General features: G+C 40.9%; 1 protein-coding gene across 10 annotated transcripts in view; it reads right to left on the bottom strand.

Moving 5' to 3' along the window:
• The window catches only part of zmp:0000001200 (dedicator of cytokinesis protein 9), an 85,390-nt gene that overhangs the window by 50,814 nt on the left and 12,436 nt on the right, over positions 1 to 22,140 (bottom strand). For 2 of the 10 annotated variants that reach the window (XM_035957267.2, XM_035957273.2), the window contains exon 1: positions 11,009 to 11,437. The exons of 3 other annotated variants lie outside the window; for them this stretch is intronic. In XM_035957267.2, the coding sequence (XP_035813160.2) occupies positions 11,009 to 11,179 (171 nt within the window). In that variant the 5' untranslated portion in view covers positions 11,180 to 11,437. Of the gene's footprint in view, positions 1 to 11,008; positions 11,443 to 22,140 lie in introns of those variants that run through there. 5 more of the 10 variants (XM_035957271.2, XM_055015275.1, XM_035957265.2 and 2 more) reach the window with 5 other exon arrangements.

The following is a 22,140-nucleotide window of genomic DNA, read 5'->3' as shown; positions in this document are numbered from 1 at the left end:
CGGCCCCCGTCGACCCACCTAGGAGTGGGCCAGACCTACAGATTCCTCCGGTGGGCCACCGCAGGGGACAATGTTATCTTTTCACGCCTGCGTCTCAAATTAGGAGGGAGATCAGCTGTTCTACTCCCACAGTCACATGCCCCGATGGGCCCCACACAGGTACTGGTAATACAGTCAAAATCAATATCAGGGTATTAATCGGAAGATTTTTCTCAGATCGGACGATAGAACAAGTTTATGCAGAACCAAATAGACGCTGGTTAGCAGTGGTTGGCAGATGTCAGTGAAATAAGAAAATTCAAATTGAAGAATTACTCAACAGAAAAAGCAACAGCTGTTTCAATAATCAATAACGCAATCATATTCAAGCTGAAATAGTGAAACCCAATGGAACACTCCTCTAAAATGCAGGGATTGGTGATTTCTCTTTTACACGTACAACATAATGCAAACTGAACTGTCCTGGGTTTTGGACTGCCATTCGGGAAAAAAAAAGACAGAAATTACAGCATTCAGGCACTCTGAAGTTTTTTTTAGAGCAGTGGTAAGTCAGTAGTTGAGGCTCCAGGCTACTGATGGGGTGGTGGGGGGTGTAAGGCCACTGTTAGGCCCTTGGGCAAGGCTATTATACTGATCTGCTCCAGGGCGCCTGACCCTAACTTCCTTACAAGCTGGGATAAGTGAAGAAAAAAAGGATTACATGGTGCTGTATTGTATTTGTGACAGATAAAGGCTAATTTCTTTTTTGTTCTGCTATTTTAAAAAAAACAAACATTTCACATACTAAATGATTAATCAACTAATAAAAAACAAAATGAGCAGATTAATTGTGATAAATAAGCTGCAGCCTTGATTACAAACCTGAGTCTCAACCTAAAACCTGAACACCTCCTGATCTTCCAAAATTCCATCTACCACAGTTGACTTGTTGAAAGACAGCAGAGATGTTTAAATACTTGCTTTCAATTGTGAGCAATAAAATATAATATACACTGCCTACCAGTTCAGGTGTCAGATTTCATTGGCATTGACTCTCTTTTAAGAGTTATGTTGTTTGTCCAAAATCGCAGAACAAATAATTCAAATGCTGCTATCAACTGTGTTTGTATTTGGCACAGCTAATGTACACAGTGTGAAATAATAGTTCTGTCATGAATCCTGTTATTGAATTGAATTGAATTGTTATCACGTTAAGTGCAGTGGTGGAAAGAACCTAAGTGCTAAACTTAAAAACACATTTCAGGTACATTAGTATTTCTACAAGTCTATATTTCCACTTCACTGCAATTCAAAGAGAAATATCATACTTATTATTCAGCCGTGTTTATTTCACAGGTGTAGTTATGACTTACTTTCAAAGAAAACATAGAGAATATAGCTACATGAAAGCTTAAACTGCCAGACAGTAATAATTTGCTCTACTTTACCAGCAGTAAAAAGCAACTTAGACATTTATGCTAGAAACAGTAGATCAGGGGTGTCAAAGTCATTTTAGTTGAGGGACCACATTCAGGCCAATTTGATCTCAAGTGTGCCAGACTAGTAAAATCACACCATAATAACTTATAAATAACGACAGCTCAAATTTTCCCCTTTGTTTTTGTGCAACAAAGTACATTCTGAAAATGTTCACATTAAATGAACTATCTTTTGATAAAACATTACGAACAACCAGACATTTCTTAAGAAAAATAAGTGCAATTTCAACAATATTATGCCTCAGTTTATTCTTTACACATTACAACTTACCGATCACAGTGTATCTACAAATGTACAAAACATTTAGTCTCGGGTATCAGGAACTCAAAAATATAATATTTTATTTTATGATCAAAATAACTTGTCAAGGTCTAGAAATTATTTAAAATTTACAGTTTTACAGTTAATGACTTCTCTGTAATCTTTACCTTTTGTAAAGTCATCCCAAATCTGTCCCGTAGTGTAATGCTCACAATAGCCATTTTTGTACATAGAATATTTCCCCCAATAGATTCTTAGGAATGCATTTTGTGATTCTTGCTCTTCTACTTTTATCTGAGTAACATTTTGAATCCTGAACTATTATTTTAATTAGGATTATTTTACTTTGGTTACATAAACAGTAACAGCTTAGTAGTCTCGCTGTTTCCAACTGAAATTCTAGAGTGGGAAAAGTATTTTTTAACAAATTTATCTGTCATCCATCAGCTGGTAGAATCTTCAAACACATTTTTGTGATCTTACAGGTTCCTTACATGTGGTGTGTTTGTCAGGAATCACGTTTGCACAGAGAAAAACAACATTCAAACACTTCAGCTGAACTTTCAATCCATTTTTTCTCCACTAGATATAGTCTAATGCTAATTTCAGTCTGTTGCTCTCGATAGGACGGCATTACCAGAACAGTCTTATCATTATAACGAGTACAGTTTAGCTACACTACCGTTCAAAAGGTTGCAGTGATTTAGGCAATTTCAAACAGAAATGAAAACTCACACTTTTATTCATATGCTAACATAATTGCACAAGAGTTTTCTAATCATCAGTGAGCCTTTCAACACCATTAGCTAACACAATGTAGCATTAGAACACAGGAGTGATGGTTGCTGGAAATGTTCCTCTGTACCCCTATGGAGATATTCCATTAAAAACCAGCTGTTTCCAGCTAGAATAGTCATTTGCTACAATGTCTAGACACTATTTCTGATTAATTTGATGTTATCTTAATTGAAAAAATTGCTTTTCTTTCAAAAATAAGGACATTTCTAACTTTTGAACGGTAGTGTATTTCTTTACCAACAACTGCTGTGTCCAGTGAACACAGGCTGCATCTCATGTCTATGAAGTTGCCACCTTTGTTATCAACATACTTAATCCCTGGGATGCTTGCTTGCTGATAACAAGATACCACTGCAGCCAAATATGAACATTTTTGTGTGTGTTGAAACCTGTTTTCTTTTTCACTTTTGATGGATCCTAACTGTCAGCTCCTGCTACTTGAACTCACTATCAGTGTACTTGGCACTGAGAATCAGGAGTGAACCTCATGAACTGAGGTGTCTTGTGATAAAATGAATGAATGATTTTGGGTAGAGTAGAAACATGGGGAGACAGCATGCAGGAAAGGTAACAAGCTGCAACCAAACATTGGATGTTGTGTACATGTCTTAAATCATGCTTAACCATCAAAAGCAGCTCTGTGGTGAACCTTACTGAGGTGAAAACTTAACTGGACACAAGACTGGTTCACCTCTCCCAGATCATAATGTTTCATTTGGACAGCAAAATAAAGAGTGGTTCTTTGTGCAGAGCTTTGTCATATCTAGATTAACATATCCTTGTATGCAGGGAATGTGTGTCTCTGTCAAAAAGATATCAGCTAGTCCTCCTCATCAGGTGAAAGCAGGTGTCATAGGTCCAATACAGGAGCCTTATCAGCTCACTGAGGAGGTGAATCATCGTACACTTCCTCTCTCAGACAGTCTCTCCAGTCACCTTTCTACCACACACAACTTCTGTTAGACTGAAACGTCTCACTCCAAAGTAAATACTGCAAAAAAATGGCAAGTGTTTTCCAGAAAACTAAAATCCTGGCAACATAATAAAACATACATCAAGATTGCATTTGCTATTTCAACTTTTCTACAAACCATGCTTCACTGGGTGTTTATCGTAACCAGAGATCCAGTTTACAGTAGATGCTCGCTGCAGATAGCGCTGTGTTCTCCCTCGCCTCCTCTAACCGCAACCCTGGGGCCAGTTTTATCAGACATGCTTGTTTCCTGTATCACACGCCATGATTTATGTTGTGCTTATCTACCATTTTGCAAACACACAATTAAATCCACTGAGTCATTTTGCAGCCGAATCATCTCCAGGATTGTCAGCAGACACTATTGTTTAGTAAAACTGTTTTTGACGTATCCATTCAGCTACACTAATAATCTACACTGACACTGTTTTCTCAAATGTACATACAGTCACGACAAAGTATATCTACTAGATGTCTGACTTTGATGCGTGAGTTCTCCCAGACCTCATATCTGCAATAATAGGTAACTTTTTGGAGACATATTGGTGCTGGTGCTCACATTTTTTGGCTTGGTCTTAAATCAAATTCCATGGAAACGAATACAAACATATTTCTTTGGGCAGAGCTGGCACTTGGGTCTAAGCAGGAAGGCCTGCTGAGCTCTTTTTACTGGCAGAGCAAACGCTCGAGCTGCCAGGAGAAGACTGAGAGGATGTTTTGGAAAAAGGATATTTTCTGATCAAATGCGGTTTCAGATGCTTTCTATATACTTACAGTATGTAGAAAAAGAAGCTGTTTCTTTCATGACTAAACATTCTGGTGTGGTGATTTGGAAAAGGAATGCAGAGGGATAAAAATCAACTTCAACTGATAATCAAACAGACCTGACACTTCACTTTATTCCTGTGAATGGCTGAACAAATCAGAGTTGCGTGCTGTGATTCAGAGTTCTGGAACCGATCTAAAAACAACCAGGGGCAAAATGTAATTTTTTTTTTAAAGATATAATTCATTAAAAGCTTTTGCTCTTGTCCTCTGGAGCCACTTAGGAACGTTGCTGGTTGTAGTTTTGCGTCATTAAAGCCCCATTTTATGACAACACTGGGAGGAGATGCTAACAAAGAAATTAATTGAAATTCACTTTGCCACACCATCTTGCACAAATGATGCAAGGGTCAAGTGATGTAATCCATTTATGTATCATTATATGTAATATAAATTATATTATATTACAGGGCAGCACAACCAGCCTGTTGCCTCACAACAGGATGGTTTCAGGACTGAACTTGCTGTTCAGTTGGGGCCTTTCTGTGGGGACTCTGCATGATTTCCTTGTAGATGTGTGGGGATTTTCGTGAGACGCTGAAGCTTCTTCACAGTCTAACAGCATGCATGTTAGGTTAACTACTGATTACTGGAATACTGGACATACGTGTGAGTATGATCTTGCATATTTGTCTGTCTCTTTGTGCTGCCCCTGTGGTGACCTGGTGAACACAGATGAATAGATGAATATTTGATTACAGCATTTTTGCATGACTTGAAACAGTTCATGCTGTGTCAATCCCTAACAGCACTTTCTTAGTCCCACTTTTGGTGGCTAGTGGATTTCTTGTTCTTTTTTTCCCTCTCATTTAACTTTGTTTGTTGTTACTGGCTTTTTTTCTTCTGAAACCAATATAAAAGTGTGAAGCCATCTTCTCTGTGGACTTAATAAGAATGTAATTGTTGAAAACTTGTATCTCAAGCGGCAGACTGAGTTGTTGACTAATTGCAAGGCTGGTGGTTCAATCCTGTGCTGCTCCATATGCCAAAGCGTCCTTGGGCAAGACACCAAACCTCAAGTTTGCATGGCAGCTCTACTGCCGCTATGAGTGTGTGTGAACTGACATATAAGAAACACATTGTAGAGCACTTTATAGAACCTTGATAAGGTTAGAAGGCACTATAAAAGTGCAGACATTTACCAGTATATCAAATTGTGATTTTCTGTCTGGACTGAGAGTCTATGACTGATCTGATCTGCTAAAGAACTTTTATAATGTTTATTGTATCTAAGTTCTGTTTTAGAGAGGAACTACTTAGATTGCAAGGTGTGAGAGGTGCTATACGGGCTCTCGCATCTCGTTTTGTTGTGAATTAACTTCTATTAAAACTTATTTATATAGATAAATAGGAAACCTGTCCAAACTTTCTAACTGCACATGAATCACGAAATAACTTAGACTTGGCGGTAAATGAATTCAAACAATGCTCGCTCATTGCATGCACTACTTTAGCAAGAACATGTAAGTTGGGCGTTAGCTATAACTTTAAGTAAAATGCTTTATATTCAAGCAATGATATCCACAACTACTTATGTGATCACATAAGCTGAACTAAACCTGTGGGGAGGACTATGATTCAGATCGTGATTCTACCCCCAAAGACCATCATATGATGTTTTGGCCGGATCACTCACCCCAAACTGGGCTTCTCGGTTACATAACAAGGGACTGATGCAATCGCTGCTTGAGCCAAAACAAAACAGGGTGTAACCTGGAATGTAACAAAACACACCGCCCCACTACAGCGGCAGCTCCAAGACCCACCATCCTGCGCTCTGTTTTCAGTCCGTCCTCCAAACAGTGCTGGACTGTGAACTGAGAATGAGATTTTAACATGCAGGTAATAATGGCACCGGACTATGTCTACACTCTCTGTTAATAACATCACTGCAGTAGGATGTGGGACACAATGGCATCAAAAATAACAGGATGTAATCATGAGGCAAAGACAGTCGTCTCACACAGCAGAGATAGAAAATGTAGAAGACTCTGCTTACTGTACAGCAACATGTCCGGCAATGAAAATAAAATGCGCTATTGTTACAATATTTAAAGCTATTAAGGACTTAGAGCAAAAATTTAAGACAGCTTTGTATTGATCAGCAAGCCTTAAATGTAACTAAAAGTATTGAATATGACTAATGCTGCTCTCAGATCTGTGGGAAAATCAAACTGCTGCTGCCAGAATGTCTTTTAAGAACATGAGCCTGAGTGCTGCAGATAATGTTCCCATGTATCAGTCAGTGAGTGAGCAACATAAACACACACACACACACACACACACACATGCAAACACACACACATCAGCGCTGTGATGTCTGAAACCCTCCTTGAAGCAACAACTTAAGGAAGGCTGAGACGTCTCGAAAGTAGGAAGCAATCACCAAGAAAAACAGACGAGCAAAGCACGCTGTTGCTTTACTGTAAATCCATTAGGTGAAAGATGAATGCTACGAAGAGACTGATGGTACTGGTTGTCCAGGTGACGGTGAACCATTTTAAAAACACTGTAACATTAAACATGTTCACCCGTCATCAAAGAGAAAACATCAGCATGGGAGGTTAAACATTTAAAGAGATACAGGATACTGGATTTGTGACGTATACAAGAAATTATTACATGAAGGACTAAAAATGCCTTAATTCAGACACAAAAACAAATGGAAAAAATGTAGTCTATAAAAACATGATTATTTTCTTTTTACTGCTTAGTTTTTTTCTCATAATTTAGCACCGTCTCCTTGCAGTGAGAAGATCCCAGGTTCACGTCCTGGCCTGGGGCTCGGAATCTTTCTGCATGGAGTTTACATGTTCTCCCTGTGCATGCATGGGTTCTCTCTGCCTTCAACACAAAAGCCTGCTGAAGTTAATTGGTAATTCTAAATTGCTCTACTACTCTATATGTAGCTCTGTGATAGACTGGCTACCTGTCTTCACCCTAAGTCAGCTGGGATAGACTCCAGCCCCCCCACGACCCCCATGAGGATTAAGCAAGTATAGATAATGGGTGGATGGAATACCATAATTATGATGCTTTTCAACAAGTTAGAAAGCTTTTCCCAGTTATTATTTGAGCAAACTCTCCCCCAAAAAATCACAAAGCCATATTAAACACACATGCTTGAATAAAAAGCATTGTAATTAAATTAATTTAATCTGTAAATAATTTCTGTTTGATGTCATCCAGGCTCGGTTTGGTGTTTTATTAACTCCCCAACACAAGGAACACATAAACTTACACTCATTCGGCACAGATCACTGGAAGCAAACCATCAAAGGTCGAAGTTAGAAGCACTACTCCCAAAACATAATTGGACAAAAGCAGCTTCATCTTTCACCAAGCCCATGTCACCACTCTTTCTGTCTTTCCTTGCAACAACATTCCTCTGATAAAACCAGCAGACACTTCAGAGCTTCTGCTACAGATTCAAGTCAGCCTCAACTGTCTGATAAAGAAAAGAAATTGAATCTTTGTGACAGCAAAGACTGGAAAAGGTTTTCTTGGCAGCTTTCTTGAGATCAAGAACAGAAAAATGGCACTACTGAGTGACAACAGCATAAATGTTGTACCACCTTGTATGAGTGGCTTTTATTTTTAAAGGCAGATGGCTCTCCTGAGAAGATGTAGGTTTTCAGGAGGAAGGAAAAGGTAGAGCTGCTGTAATCAGCGAGTGAAACAACAGAGCAGTAAACAGGCTGTTAAATGTCTACACATCAGGCGCAATTTTGTTGGTGTGCGAGCACGTAGGTGAGTGTGTGTTCAGCCTCACCCCATCATCTCCGTTTTAATTCCCGGAAACACTAACCTGCTGCAATCAGACGGAATTAAAAGGGCAGACATAATGGTTTATAATGCCAAGCTTAATGAATTAAAAAAGGTGAAAATAGTATCCAAAGTAGCACACAATGTGCTCAGTTTTAGACATTTTTGTACAAACATAGTGTTCACAAACCAGCAGTGGTCAGGAACCCAGAGCTAACAATGCAGCAAAGGATTTACATTTATACATAATACAAATGGAGGGTTGCTTCACTGGCAGATGAATGTTCCTGATTCTTGTTGTTTTCTGTCTATTTATTTACTGCAACCACCAAATGAAAGGGAAAATGGACAAAAATAGTTCATGCCTTTGCTTCATCTCCAATCAAACAGTAAATAATTAAAAGTAAATTAAAAGTTCGGTAAAATTGCATTTTTACTATTCTTTTTCACCTTGTTTTTGTGTATGATATCAATTAGATGAAGAGTCAGCGGGGTGAATGTGTATTTAGTGTCTGAGCTGGCAGCTACATTTTTTACCTATTGCTACAATGGTTTATAAGTAAAAGTGAGTGTAACTTCAGTAGTAGATTAGTTAACTGTACTGCTTGACTGGTTGGTGCAGTTTTGTGAGGTTAGCTTCTTCAGTTTGGTACTTGAAAGTTTGCTCAATTTGTTTCAGGAAAGTAAAATTAAAATAATTACTGTTAAAGGAACCATATTACACCACATTTTTAACTAATTAATGAAAGTCTCACATGTCCCCAGACTGTGACTTTTAGCTTTAAGCTCAAAATATTGCACAGATCATTCATTGTACAATGATGTAATACTCCTGGTTTTAGCCATTTTCTAAGCAGATTGTTTTAGTGTCTTTAGCTTTACATTTAACCGAGCTGCTGCCCGCATCCCCTTCAGGAAGAGGGGCACAGGTATGAGCTGGGGGCGGGGCTGTTGTGATGTCGCAACAGGCTGCAAATCTGAATGGCTCGTCGAGAGACACAAGGGGATGGGTTTTGTCATATTTTGTGGGTCTCTAGAAACACTATGCATATAATTATGTCAGAAAATCAGTTGAAATGGGATTTTGCATAATACAGCGCCTTTTAAAAGCATGGGGGAGACCTTTTAGCAGGCAGCTAATGCTAAAACAGTTATCATTAACACCTAGAGAAGCAGCTTGAGTCTTAGCCTGACAGCTAAAATGCTGAGGAGCAGGAGCCTGCAAGAGTAAATAAGCCGAAATAATAAGTAGATATTTTCTTATGATTGGAGATTAAGGTGAAGCGTTATATTTAATTCTACACCCCATAATTTATTGTTTAACTATCATGGTTTATTGATTCTTCATAAGCTCCACTTGCACTCTGACAAAAATGTGTCAAACAAACCACATTCCCTGCGCACATTTAACTATTGATTTATAAGACTGCTAAATGCTGACAGAGGATTAACTGACCCTGTCTGGATGATAAGACCATCCCTGAGCCAAGAGGAGCGACGTGCCCTTGACCTAATTCTCTTCTCTCAGCTGGTCCACTGTCACTCAGCTTTCTGCTGCGGATCTGATGAACCGGTGATGGGAAGGAGACATCACAGACACAGTAGTAAGTAAACACAAACAAGAAGGGAAAGACAAGCTGGTACGGAGCAGCAGAAGCGCTGCCAAGCCCTCCGGTCCACAGATGAAGAGCGGTGATTGATTTCCAGCAGACACAGAGCTTACTGTCCCCCCTCGCCCTTCTCACCCTCCTCACCCCAATCTCTGCCCACAGAGGCTTTAACCCATGCAGCACTTAGCAAGAGGCGACACCCAGCCCTCCTACTGCCCTACTTTCTATACTGTTGACACTCATGGATACATTTCCAAATGGCTGAGACGAGAACGATGATGATTATCGCTGCTGTAGCTGCATCTATAAATCTGCCAAATATGAAAGGTGCTTGTAAAAGTGCCGGGAAAACGATACTCCTTCAGGAGTTGTTTCCCTGACAGAAGAAAAATTTGCACTGTGCTAGCCTGCACATACATGTTCTAATATTACTGCCGTCTGAATCATTTATCGCATTCATGTGCTGCACTTTGCCGTCTTAATAGAGCAATTCAGGGAAGAAGTGCACCATCAGCAACATTTCAGTTCAAACAACCCATTTCAAAGCACTTCTGTGTGAGGAATAATGTATGATTTAGACATTTAACCAACCCTGGGTACATTAAAGCAGTGATGAAATTCTCACTCGAATCACTGATGAGGTGATCAACACGGAAACCTGATTAACTACTTCACTCATTTATCAGCAAAAATGTCAAACATTTGCTGGATCCTGCATCTCAGATGTGAGAATTCACTGTTTTTCTTGGTTAATAAAAAACGCCTTTATAGCTATTATTAAGTCTAATTAATGCTTCTATGATACCGAAGCATCATAAGATGTTTGTAACCTTTACATCACATCCTGTGATATATGCCACTGCATGAAAACGGGGAGATCTTGTATTATAATATGTGATTTAGGGCTGAAACAATTAGTTGATCAACTGATGGAAAATCAATCATCAACACTTGTGTTACAGCTTGTTTATCATGGCAAAATGCTCAGCATTCACTGTTTTCCTGCTTCTCAAAATGAAACAATGTGCTGCTTTTTTCAGCTGTATACCAACGTGAGCTGAACATCTCTGTGTTTTGGACTGATGTCTAGACAAAACAAGAACTCTGGAGATGTTACTGAGAGGTCTGGACACTTAATATTTTATAGGCAAAACAAAAAATTCAAATTACTCAATGATTGTAAATGATTTTCTGCTCATTTCAGCTTGAATGCATATGAATCTAAACATGATTTTGTTGATTTGGCCGTAAAAACAAAAACAGCTACCAAACTGTTCCAGCTCACACATACACACACCTTCAGGACCCTTGGTGTCGGTATTACACGAGACTCTCTCCGACTCAGCGCTCGCTCAGCCTCAGACGGCCCAGTGGGCTCAGCTGCTTCCTTACAGATGTAGCCACTACAGTTCCTCTCTAAGACAGTTCGCAGCCCATCAATCACCACCGTGCTGGTGGTGCACCCCATTCCTCCAGGTCCGACCAGGCATCAGTCAGGAGAGCCTGCCAGTGACCCAGTTTCCTTGATCATCCCCTGCTCCTCCCTGGTCCATGATCTTACTCTGACCCGCAAAATCCACAGCTTCTCACCCAGGGAGAAGCGCGTCGGTGGCGTTCAGGCAAAACACAAAAAAAAAAAAAAAAAGGATCCAGAGAGGAGGATAGCTAGAGAATGAATGTATGCACACACAGAGAAGAGTCCCACTGTAATTCCTGGCTGCCCCAGTCTGTGCTGGTAGGAATACCTCAGTCAGCAGGCGAGATACAGTGAGTGAGTGAGTGAGTGAGTGAGTGAGTGAGGTAGAGCAGAGGACGAGGGATGGGGGGATGAAGGATGCTGTGTGAGCTCTGCTGCAGCTTCAACCAATGCTGAGCTTCGGTGCAACGCAGCCTCATGTGCATCTGTCTCACTTATTCAGTCACTTGCTTGTTCTCCTCCGAGCCTCTCTGGATTTCCAAAATTCCTCCCTATCTTTCATTCTTTTCATTTCCTCATTTGCATTCTGAAAATGAATTAACCCTTTTCATTTTTTTTTACTCCATAAAATGGGACTCCTTTAGGGAGTCAGATGAGTAATTGTGAAATAAATGGGTTACACTGAATGCAGTGCCTCATATCCAGAGGGAGAGTCTGATTCCACGGTCAGGCAAACAGCAATATGGCTGAATGCTTATTTAGTTCAGCTGAAAAACCCCAGCCAATGTTAGAACAAGTGTATGAATTACAATGACTGGATGGCATAAGCTGCAGCCGGCAGCCAAAGCTGCAATGAAAATGCAACATAAGTAGAAAACATCATTAGAAATGCTTTATGGAGAACAGTCCACTTGATGAAGCACCATAAATACACAAAAATACATTTACTGAAGCAAGAAGAAGACTGAAATGTCTCGTTCTTGTGGAAAACCCAGTGGCAGGCTCTAAGCCTTACAGAAATCTCTGCTTCCAAAACAGACCAAGGACATGGGAGGATTTAAACCTTTTAGGCCAAGACATCAAATAGGGAGTGTTTTTCTACAAAAGATTAGCTGCGCTTGATCACAAGCTGCCCGCGCTGCCAAGTACACAGATACATTGGGAGTGGAACGACAAAATTTGATCATACACAGGCTTTTTGAAATGCCAAGGAGTGACTCATCCACTAGGACGACCTTTGATTAAAATGTCTCCGAACTGTGATCAGGAAGACAGACGATAAAAAGCAAGAAAACAGTAAATGCGTTTCAAAAAGCACTGAAAAACAGGGTTTCTGTAAGTCATTCCTGAAATGTTGCTGCTTCTCCACTGGCAAAGAAACTTTAGCTTTACATAGTATTTATGAAAAAAAAACTGCTGTAAAGCCACATGGGGGACAAAATTGTGTAAAGCCATACACAAATAAACACATGCCGTCTGCCTCCTGTGGTTGCCAATGTTTCACATCCTGATTACAAGAAACAAGGAGGAAGACAAGGAAACGGGGCAGTGTTCATCTTGGTTTATTTATCCCTGTCTCTTCCCTTCCTGCAGCTGCAAGAGTCTAACACCCCTTAAGAACTCCGTGACAATATTGTCAAAAAAATTTAACTTGTCACAGCGGCACACACGGCTGCAGAGACAGAAAACACTGTAAGTCCTGCTGGCAGCGGCTCTGCTTACTTTCAAAATGCTTCATGCTACAAAATAAAGAACATGGTGGCATCAGTATGGATTTTTTTCTTTTAGGGCTTAACCATGTGAGAATTTTTCACATTTCTTTCAACCAAATTATGAAACACATACACGTCTGGAGAATGTGTAGCGCTCCCTTACATCATGATGCTGCACTAAGCCACTAACACTTGCACGCATTCCTGCTTGCTGCTGTGTTAATATTTCAGTAGTGCTTGACACACTGAACTACATTCGAGAGCAGGATGAGACGAACTGCAGAGGAAAGCAGCTGAGTCCACGGAAGAGGGGATTTGGGGAGAGAAGAAGAAAGAGGGACGCTGGAGGAGGGCGGGTAAAGATGTTGATTATGCCATTGATCTGTTGGGAAATACAGCTCCTCTTTTGGTTTATCCCTCGTCTCGCACTTGTGATCCAGCCTCCGTCCCTCCTGTCGCCGCAAAGAGGGATTTTAGGCTTACTATATAGAATGACAAGAAGCAATCTGGTGTAAAACTGGTAAAACTGCAAAGTCATAAATCTCCTTTTTCAAGGCTGTGTACTGCAGGCAAGCCACATTTTTTTTTTTTTCTGTTTCTGGGACTTTCGCTGAACTTAACTCTGCTTATTAACAGTCAATTATCACTGTTATTTACTACTGAGCGCCAACATAAATATGAGTCAGACATTGCTCAAGCAGCAAGCAGACATTGTTTGAAGCGTCACAGCTGGTTATTGTAAATCTTTTGCCCTGAGGACGCAGATTCTTCTTGTGCATGAAAGGACAAGTCTGCAGCAACATATACTGAGGTAGTCACAATGCTGCAGTGATGGTACTGTACGGGATTTTCTGAACCTGTGGGGAAAAATTACTTGGAGCACAAGTGATGCATCACAAAGCAGAAGTTTAAGTCTAAACCAAACGAGATGATAAAATGGAAAATAAATACTAGATTCACTCTGAGGTCAAGTTTGCTTTTTCCTAATAATCTGAAAAATGAATCCCTGGTGATTCATGATTTTGGCTTTAACTCCCTTGATATATGTCACAGATGTGTCCATTAGGCTATTTGCATTTTGAGGATGTGCATTCATTAGCAGTCAGTCACAAGGCTGAGATTAAGAATTCCCAAGAGTGTAGGCTGGCCGCTAATAAAACATCAATATTATGCAGTAGCAGCTCTGCAACACTCCAAAACCCATGCGAATTGTACATCTTGGGTTTTCTCCTTTATTTGTTATTGCTCTTTACATAAAGCTACCTAAGTACAAAAAAGGCATTGTTGGTGCCAGCAGAAAGTTTGTTGAAATGCCCCTACTGTATTTTGCAAAGGGATTACAGTGCACCCTAAGGGGTGATAAATTATTAATGTCAGACAAGGGGATAGCTGAGTCATCAGGTGTAGTAGTTTTTCTTCTAGCTGCCCTTGTCTCTAGCAGCTCTGTCTGCAACAATCCTCAGTGCAAACACTGCAAGGAGACTAAAAATCTCCTCACACAGGTGTGTGTCTGCAGCTGACTGTGACTCACACGCTGCCTCGGCATAATCAATACTATAACACACATTATTGTCTGGCTCGGAATACATTCCAGCGTCCCTCCACTGCTCGAGGACACCCATGCATGACTGCTGTTAACAAACGAAGTGAGACTGTAGCCTCCAGCAGTACACAGTTGGACTGTGTCAACCACACTAAATCATGAGTTCCAGGCCAGGCTACAGTCAGGCTGGTAGGTGGGGGTTTAGGCACAGAGTGGGTCTATCTGTGGATATTCAAGTGTGAACATCCTCTGTGGGATGTGGAAGCTCTGCTACACTGCTCTGCTCAAATCTGCAGCAGCTGCAGAGGAGATAAGAGCTGGACTGAAGCTCTGCCGGCTGTGTGCAGCTCCATGGATTATTGCTGTTGTCACAACAAGGCGTCACTTTCCACAGTGGGCAACATTTCCTGGCATGACAATGTGGCTCTAGCATTTTATAAACTGATGAGGCATGTTATCAAATTAAATTTTTATTTAACAAATACTCGAAAAATATAAGAAACAGATTGCAATGTATGGTGTGAATAAACAGAGCTAATGTTGGTCATCCAGTTGAAGTCCTCACTCCAAACGTAAGTACTTCAAACTACCTTCACTTAAATCCCACTAGCATATGTAATTACAACATGCATTTTTATCACTTAAGCCCGTGTAGATTCTCAGCCATCCAGGTCATAGTATTCCTTAGGGCTTCAGTAAAAAGCAACTTGACACCTCCTCAGTTAAAAAAAGAAAGCCACTTGGATGAGAGGTGGAAACTTCTTCAAGAACCTAAAAGAGAAGTCCAGTTGTTATTTTTTAATGAAGCCCCGAGCATTTAAGTCATTTTATGACCACAAACAAATGCTTCAACTATATTAAAACAGAGAAAATAAGCAAATCTTTACACTTGATGAGCTGAAACGACACAACATTTGGCGTTTCTCCCTATAAAATGAAAACTCCAGTTCAACCTAAACAGCAAAATGCCACAATACATAACTTCTTTGTTAAAATGGTCCCAAAATCACTACCGAACTCACTCAGTCACTTAGCTAACACTCAAACATTAAAGCTTGGTGCAGCTGGTCCAGGTTCCTTGAGATTTAAATAAAGGCTGAATGAAAAATGGAGTTATCGATCAACTAAATGTTGCAGCTCTGATGCGAGCAATGGTTCCTTAATTACTAATTAAATAACTCATGTATACATTATATTAGAATCGATGGGACCAGAGGCTTACAGACACACTGTAGAAGCACAGTGCTGTCAGATCAGAAGATCTGATATCAGTGTTTAGGTCAACAAATCTCTGACGTCCTCTGAGATTTCTTAATGGCAAAACAGCAAATTAGGCAACCGTTTCTCTTCTCCAGCTGCACTCACCGACCACAGACTCAACATCTGCTGCATGTGGACGCCATCACCGGCCTGCAGTAACCCTCAAATAGCACCGCTTGTACTAATACAGCAATTTCAAGCTGTTAGCAGCAAGTGCTGGGTGGAGCCCAATTCCAAACATCAAAGGCAGCACATGTGGACACAGAACGGTCAACTTAAGTTTCCCCCCCTTTCACTCTAAGGAGTGGACAATCCTACACAACAAAGACAGAAACGTCCCTGCATGGCTCTGAGCAGCAGGGGGGAGTTCAGGAGGAGCTGGCATCTCTTCTAAGAAGCCTCTCTACAGTTAAGGTCAAGTCCACAGCTGGCCATGTTTCCATGCCCAGGGTCTGCTGTGGGACTCTGCTGGCAGCGGTGTGTGTTTTTAGTGTGTGAGAGAGGTCACAGCATGGAGGACCAGAGTGACATAACGCACACTTCCAGCAGGACAGGGCAGATATAACAGAGTGGCGCTCTGCTGGAGCCCTCCAGGGACTCCGAAAAGGAAGTGGCTGTTTCCTGCTGATGTGTGTGTGTGTAAACCCTGTCATAACAAAGCCGCCTCTCGTTGCCCACTGTCCTTCAAACTCCATCGCAACTCCCCAACACCGGAGCGTTTTGTGGAAATTTCACCAAAGCAATGTTGACCTCCACTGCAGTTCAACAACACAAAATGGAAGAAGTACAATTTTGTCGGAACACGAAGCCAAGAGTGCTATTGACCCCTGAGGGCATCTAAAATCATGCGAAGTGTGCTGTGTAGAGTAAACAACCAGTTTCTCATGGGCTTTTCTTTGAGAGTGGCGTTGTGGGTACAGTGCTACAGTTACACACGTGGGTGGGCTTTAAAGATAGGCTTGGAATTTCAATAATCCAAATGCTTCACATTTCAAATGCCAAGTTTACATTACAACTCCCAAAATACTTGACGCAGAAGAGCAGACTCAGATCATTGTCTGGACGATCTACTGAATGCGTTTCTTCTCGTAATTAGAGCTTTTTTTTGTCTAACAATGACATGGATTAAACCAAAGTCTGTTTTGACCTGCAGCTGACATCCAGGTTATCCTAGGCCCTTCTCAAAAATGGTACAAAACAAATACGACGGGGCCACATCCCCTTCCTCTTGGTATTTTGGGATGGTTTATTTATCCTTGAAGAAGAAAATGACCCATTTTCCTGAGGGGTACCGCTTCCTTTGCTTTGTGGTGGAGCCACCAGATGCAGAATAAGTATATGTTGCAACCAGACACACGCCATTCATCTATGTTCCTAAGTGCCATGCAGCTCGGTCAGATCTGCAGGGGAGACTGCAGCAGTTCCTTCAGTTTATCATTAATATATTCTTCTAATCAAGCAGGGTCTTTCTGCACCCTCTGCTGCAGCACCAGCAGACTGAAGCAGTGCCAAGCCCTGAGGGCCTGCAGTCACCCTCTTAACCCTCCCAACTGTGTTTTGGCTTCAGCAAACATAACACAGATTAATCTTACTACAAATACTTTCTACTCGAGTTATCGAAACATTACAGAATTGATCGTATCACATTTGTAAAATCATCCCCGGTAAGCAAAAATGCGGTTGCCTTGAGTTTGTTTTCATCTTTACAGCAAAGTGAAGGAGAAATGACTGCACAATGTGAAAGGAAACAGCCACAGAGGGGTACTAAAGATGACAAATGTTTTATATAAATTGCATTTCTTATCACAATTCTGCTCAAGGTAGAAATTAGCCAATCAATTAGCGTTAATCCACGTTTGCACACATGCAACCTTACACAAAGCATTGAGAAGCTCTTCTCAGAGGTGAAAGGTACAAAAACATCAGAGTAGGAATGATTTTACTGCCACCTACAGGCAGAATATGATACCACGCTTACAAAACATGACCATAACTTCTACCACATTTATGATATGCAATAAAGTAGACTATATAATGACAAAACATTGCATCGTTATGAATGCATTATGCCTACATTCTTATTAATTAAGAGACATACAAAGTGATTCCACTGCTGCTGTGTGATACAATGCTTTGTGGAAACAGCACACACTGGGATTGACCACTGGCATAATGAAGCCATTGTTTCTTACAAGAGTGTCATTTCCAGCAGCTCAGTGTGAAAACAATCTTTCCAAACACTACAGTTTCTACACAGGAAGAAGAGGTGACTGAGGTGACTGTTTGTATGGACTTCGATGGAAGAGAGAGTTAGAAGAACCCCGCTGTGACAGTGTTTTTACAGCTCGACAACAGGTTATTCCATCTCAGATCATCAGATGCCTTTTGCTCGACCACCTCTGATTTCCATGAAACTTTCTTATCATAAACTATGAATATTTAAAATGGTATCAGTGAAATTTTAAGTTGATATATCAAACACTTTCCAAGGACCAAGGACTGAAAAAGGACAGAACATCTTTTCCTGTCCTTTTTAAGTGTATTCACCTCTGAAGTGACCGCTGACAAACACAACCCAGAACCGCTGTCAGCTTTGGGAAAACCCTGCGGTACGTAGATAGTCACTAAACCTGTAACTAGTTCTTGTTTGTGCTCATTCAGTGCCAGCCAGGAAACCAAAATATCCAGGTATCATGTTTTGAACCGAGCAAAACAATGTTACCTTGATGCTGTCATCGCTTATTGTAGTGTATGTCGGGACTGTGATTGGGTCTAAACACCCTTCGGCAGGTCACTGGCCAGAGTTCAGGTGTGAAGGAGATATTAGACGCAGCGCTGTCATCATCATCATCATCATCATGGTCAGGCTGTGACATGCAGGCTGGAAGCTGAGCGCTGACTGATCCTGAAACAAGCCCACACTGGCCCTGATATGAAGCCATCGCAAGGAGAAACAGCGACGCAACCGCTGGTCCGACATTGTTTCAATACCTGTAACTGAACCACTGACCCATTTACAAAGTTCAGTCTGTGCAACGCTGAAACATACCGATCATATTACTGATCTGATAAGCTGTCATAAATCTATCATCGCTTGGAGGTAAAGGCAGATTAAATTCTGTTCGGGCATCATGCTGCCTCAGAGAACACACGTAAGAATCAAAATATGCTGCTCTTGTATCAGCATGTAAAAATATTTAAAGCTCCAAGAGGTCATGTATTGTTCATACAGTAGAGAACAAGATTTCAGAAAAATAAAATTGACCAATCTTTGCAAAAGATCATTTAACCACTATTCTGATGATATATGGGTAGCCAGAAATGACATTTATAAAAAAAAACAACAAAAAAGCAGAATACTGACATGTTATTTTGAATTAAAATATTACATTTTAGTCCAATATAAATTAACAACATTTTAAAGAATGGATCAGTTTTTTAGATTTATTTTTTCTACATTTATGTACTGTCTGCATATGGTGGATTAAATATGTGTGCTTTCAGATACCAATTTTGTCTGGGTGAAAAGACACCCTGAGACATCCATCCATTATCTATACACTGCTTAATCCTCATTAGCGTATCCCAGCTGACTTAGGGTGAAGACAGGGGACAGTCTGGACAGGTCACCAGTCAATCACAGGGCTACACAAAGAGACAAATAAACACACTCATACCTACAGAAAATTTAGAACGGCCAATTAACCTCAGCATATTTTTGGACTGTGGGAGGAAGCCGAAGAACCCGGTGAAAACCCACACATGCACAGGGAGAACATGCAAACTCCATGCAGAAAGATCCCAGGCCCAGGCTGGGACACGAACCGGGGATCTTCTAGCTGTGAGGTGACAGCGCTAACCACCGAGCCACTGTGCAGCCCACCTCCAGACACTAGCTAAAAAAAATAAACAAATAAAAAAAGTTCTCATAGCTCATTAACAGGTGGTTTATACATTAAGTTATTCATCTTAATAACTTTTTTTTTTTAATTGGGAACAAACAACGATTAATCATTAACTCAGGTGCTTAGCTTTCTGTTTAGAGCAGCTAATGGACAATGTCCTCATACTACCTCGGTTTAAAAAAGTCTTGCTGTCCAACAGATGGTCCGTACAGAGATTTAGTCAAATATCCGACAATGAAAGCCAGTTAGACTGAGCAGATTAAATAGCAGCTCCCTCACTTTCAGCACTGGGCTTGCCACACACAAGCATGATACTGTATGAACACAGGGAACAGTACAGTGTGTAGAGGGTGTCAGGTGAGACAAATAAGGGAGTATAATAGGAAATTCACACATGGCATTCTGGGAAGAAGGTGCTTTGAAATGTACTGAGAAGACAATTTCTGCCTTAAAGCTGCAAAGCATGAGACGGGATTCAACGTGAAAGTGAAACCAAAGGCCGACAAAATAGGGCATAAAAGGAGCACAATACAGAAAAAATGAGTTAACCTAATCTTTAATAGACGCCAATTCAATTTAATCCACTTTTTCCTGGTTTGATAATGACTTGAAGGTGTCGTGCTGTGGGGAGATGGGTCGGGGATAATGGGGGAGTTTGGGAACCTCTAAGGATCAGCTAATCTCAGTTGGCTCTTTGTTTGTAATCAGTGGAAATCCTCTTGAGCCTGGTTCAGTGAGCGCTGCTGACAATCAAGGGAAGCAGACGATGGCAGGAGGAGATGAACGCATGTCCGTGCACCTGCACCACTGAAGTGGCAGCGGACTTAGCTGTAATATTACACCACACAGATCACTGGGGAGGCCACAGACGGCTTGTGCATGAAGCTGCTTGGCACATATGATGGCTACACGGTCGGCAAAAGACTTATCTGCAGGTAAAGGAAATATTTAAAATTGAAAGTGCATCAATCTTGGATACAGAGTTGGGAAATATGACATAAATATACACAAGGATGTACACTAGGCAATATAAATTTGCCAACCATGTAAAATGTGCCTCTGGTACCTCTCTGTACACTCTCTCTAGCTGTTTAGAACTATTGCTTGAGTAAGAAAACATTATAACAATACTGGAATGTAATATAATTATCTTTTAATCAAAATGATGTGACATAATTTAGTGTTTTAGCCAAGAACAGACATTCATATCAAGTTATTCAATTGATGATCCAATAGTTTCCCAATTATCTTGCAAGATCATTGTTATTGGAGTATAAAATTACACGTGTGAAATGAATATTGACCACTCCCAACTGGATTTCATTCAAATCCCCTGACGTTCCCAAACATGCCAGAAAGGTGACTTGAACTTATCAAGTTCGAAACTGAACTGCATGTGTACAGTTCTGCTATGTCTTTGTGCATAACTGTTCATATTACACAGATGCAATGAACTGGAACAGCAGTTTTAGATAAAAAGATTTTAGTCACTAAAAATGATTAAAAGGTGTAATCAGTGCGTTATCAGCCATGTGCTTGTGTCTGATTGCTGATTGGCATCGACTCTGAAATGGTTTGGAAAAATGCGGGAACGGCACACCGCCCTTTTCCTGTTGTACAGTTTGTTGGTGCCACCTGAGCCAAACTGTGCCTCGGCACCTCGACTCAGTGGCCACCACCCTTCCTCACAAAGGAAACACATGTTATGAGATACATGCCTGTTTTAGAGTAGCTTATCTGGGACAGTTAAAATTGTCTCACGGCCTGTTTGTGCGGCTTGATTACAACACCTTCTACATGAGTAACGGCCCCTTCGGTCTCTCGACATGCAATAACAGCACAGCAGGACTCTCTCGTTATGAACGAAAGAAAAACTCATTATTTGCTGCTGATTATTTCCCTGTTGTTAGCATTCGGTGAGGTTTAGCCTCCCTCATGGATCATGTTAAAAGCACAATGAGCCGTTTGGCTGCTATAGCAACTAAGATGGATTTGACATTTTTGCGAGTCTCAAGGAATTCACTTGGCAAAGTGCTTGTGAAGGAATGGAAAAATGGATAATAGCTGTAAACTACAATTAAATCCAAGTGGAAACAGAGTTTTTTTTATAAGCCATACAACACTTTTGCCATATTTTGAGACACATAGCTAATCAATCAGATGGGTGTAGCAAATGCGACACAATGCTTGGTGAGTGGGGGAAGGTGCTGTTGGCCTTAAAAGACTGACTGGAGACTTTAATAGGAGATTAAGTCAAGTCAGGGAGCTGTTTATCTGCGCAGGAGTGTGCACAGTGAAGAAGAAGGATGCGACCCTGCATGCTTATAATGCTCACCACCGTGCATGGCGTCCGTCATACAGCATAACGCTTGTCTAGACCACAACAGTGCGCTGTCAGGGGGCCAAGATCACTATGTAACCCTCCATCACAAACAAGTGTGATTAGGAGCAGGCCTTCAGGCACACGGCCACACTGCTGCTGCTCCTCCGTAAACACAACTAACTTTATTTATCCAATCCAGGCGAGGGACGCTGCAGCAGCAGAGTGCACACTCAGTACAATCCTGCCTCCTGATGCTAAGTCCCCGCAAA

The sequence above is a fragment of the Amphiprion ocellaris genome, chromosome 11 (genome assembly GCF_022539595.1).
Source record: "Amphiprion ocellaris isolate individual 3 ecotype Okinawa chromosome 11, ASM2253959v1, whole genome shotgun sequence".
Taxonomy (NCBI): domain Eukaryota; kingdom Metazoa; phylum Chordata; class Actinopteri; family Pomacentridae; genus Amphiprion; species Amphiprion ocellaris.
Note: the sequence above shows the minus strand (reverse complement) of the source record. Positions and strands in the feature narration are given on the sequence as shown.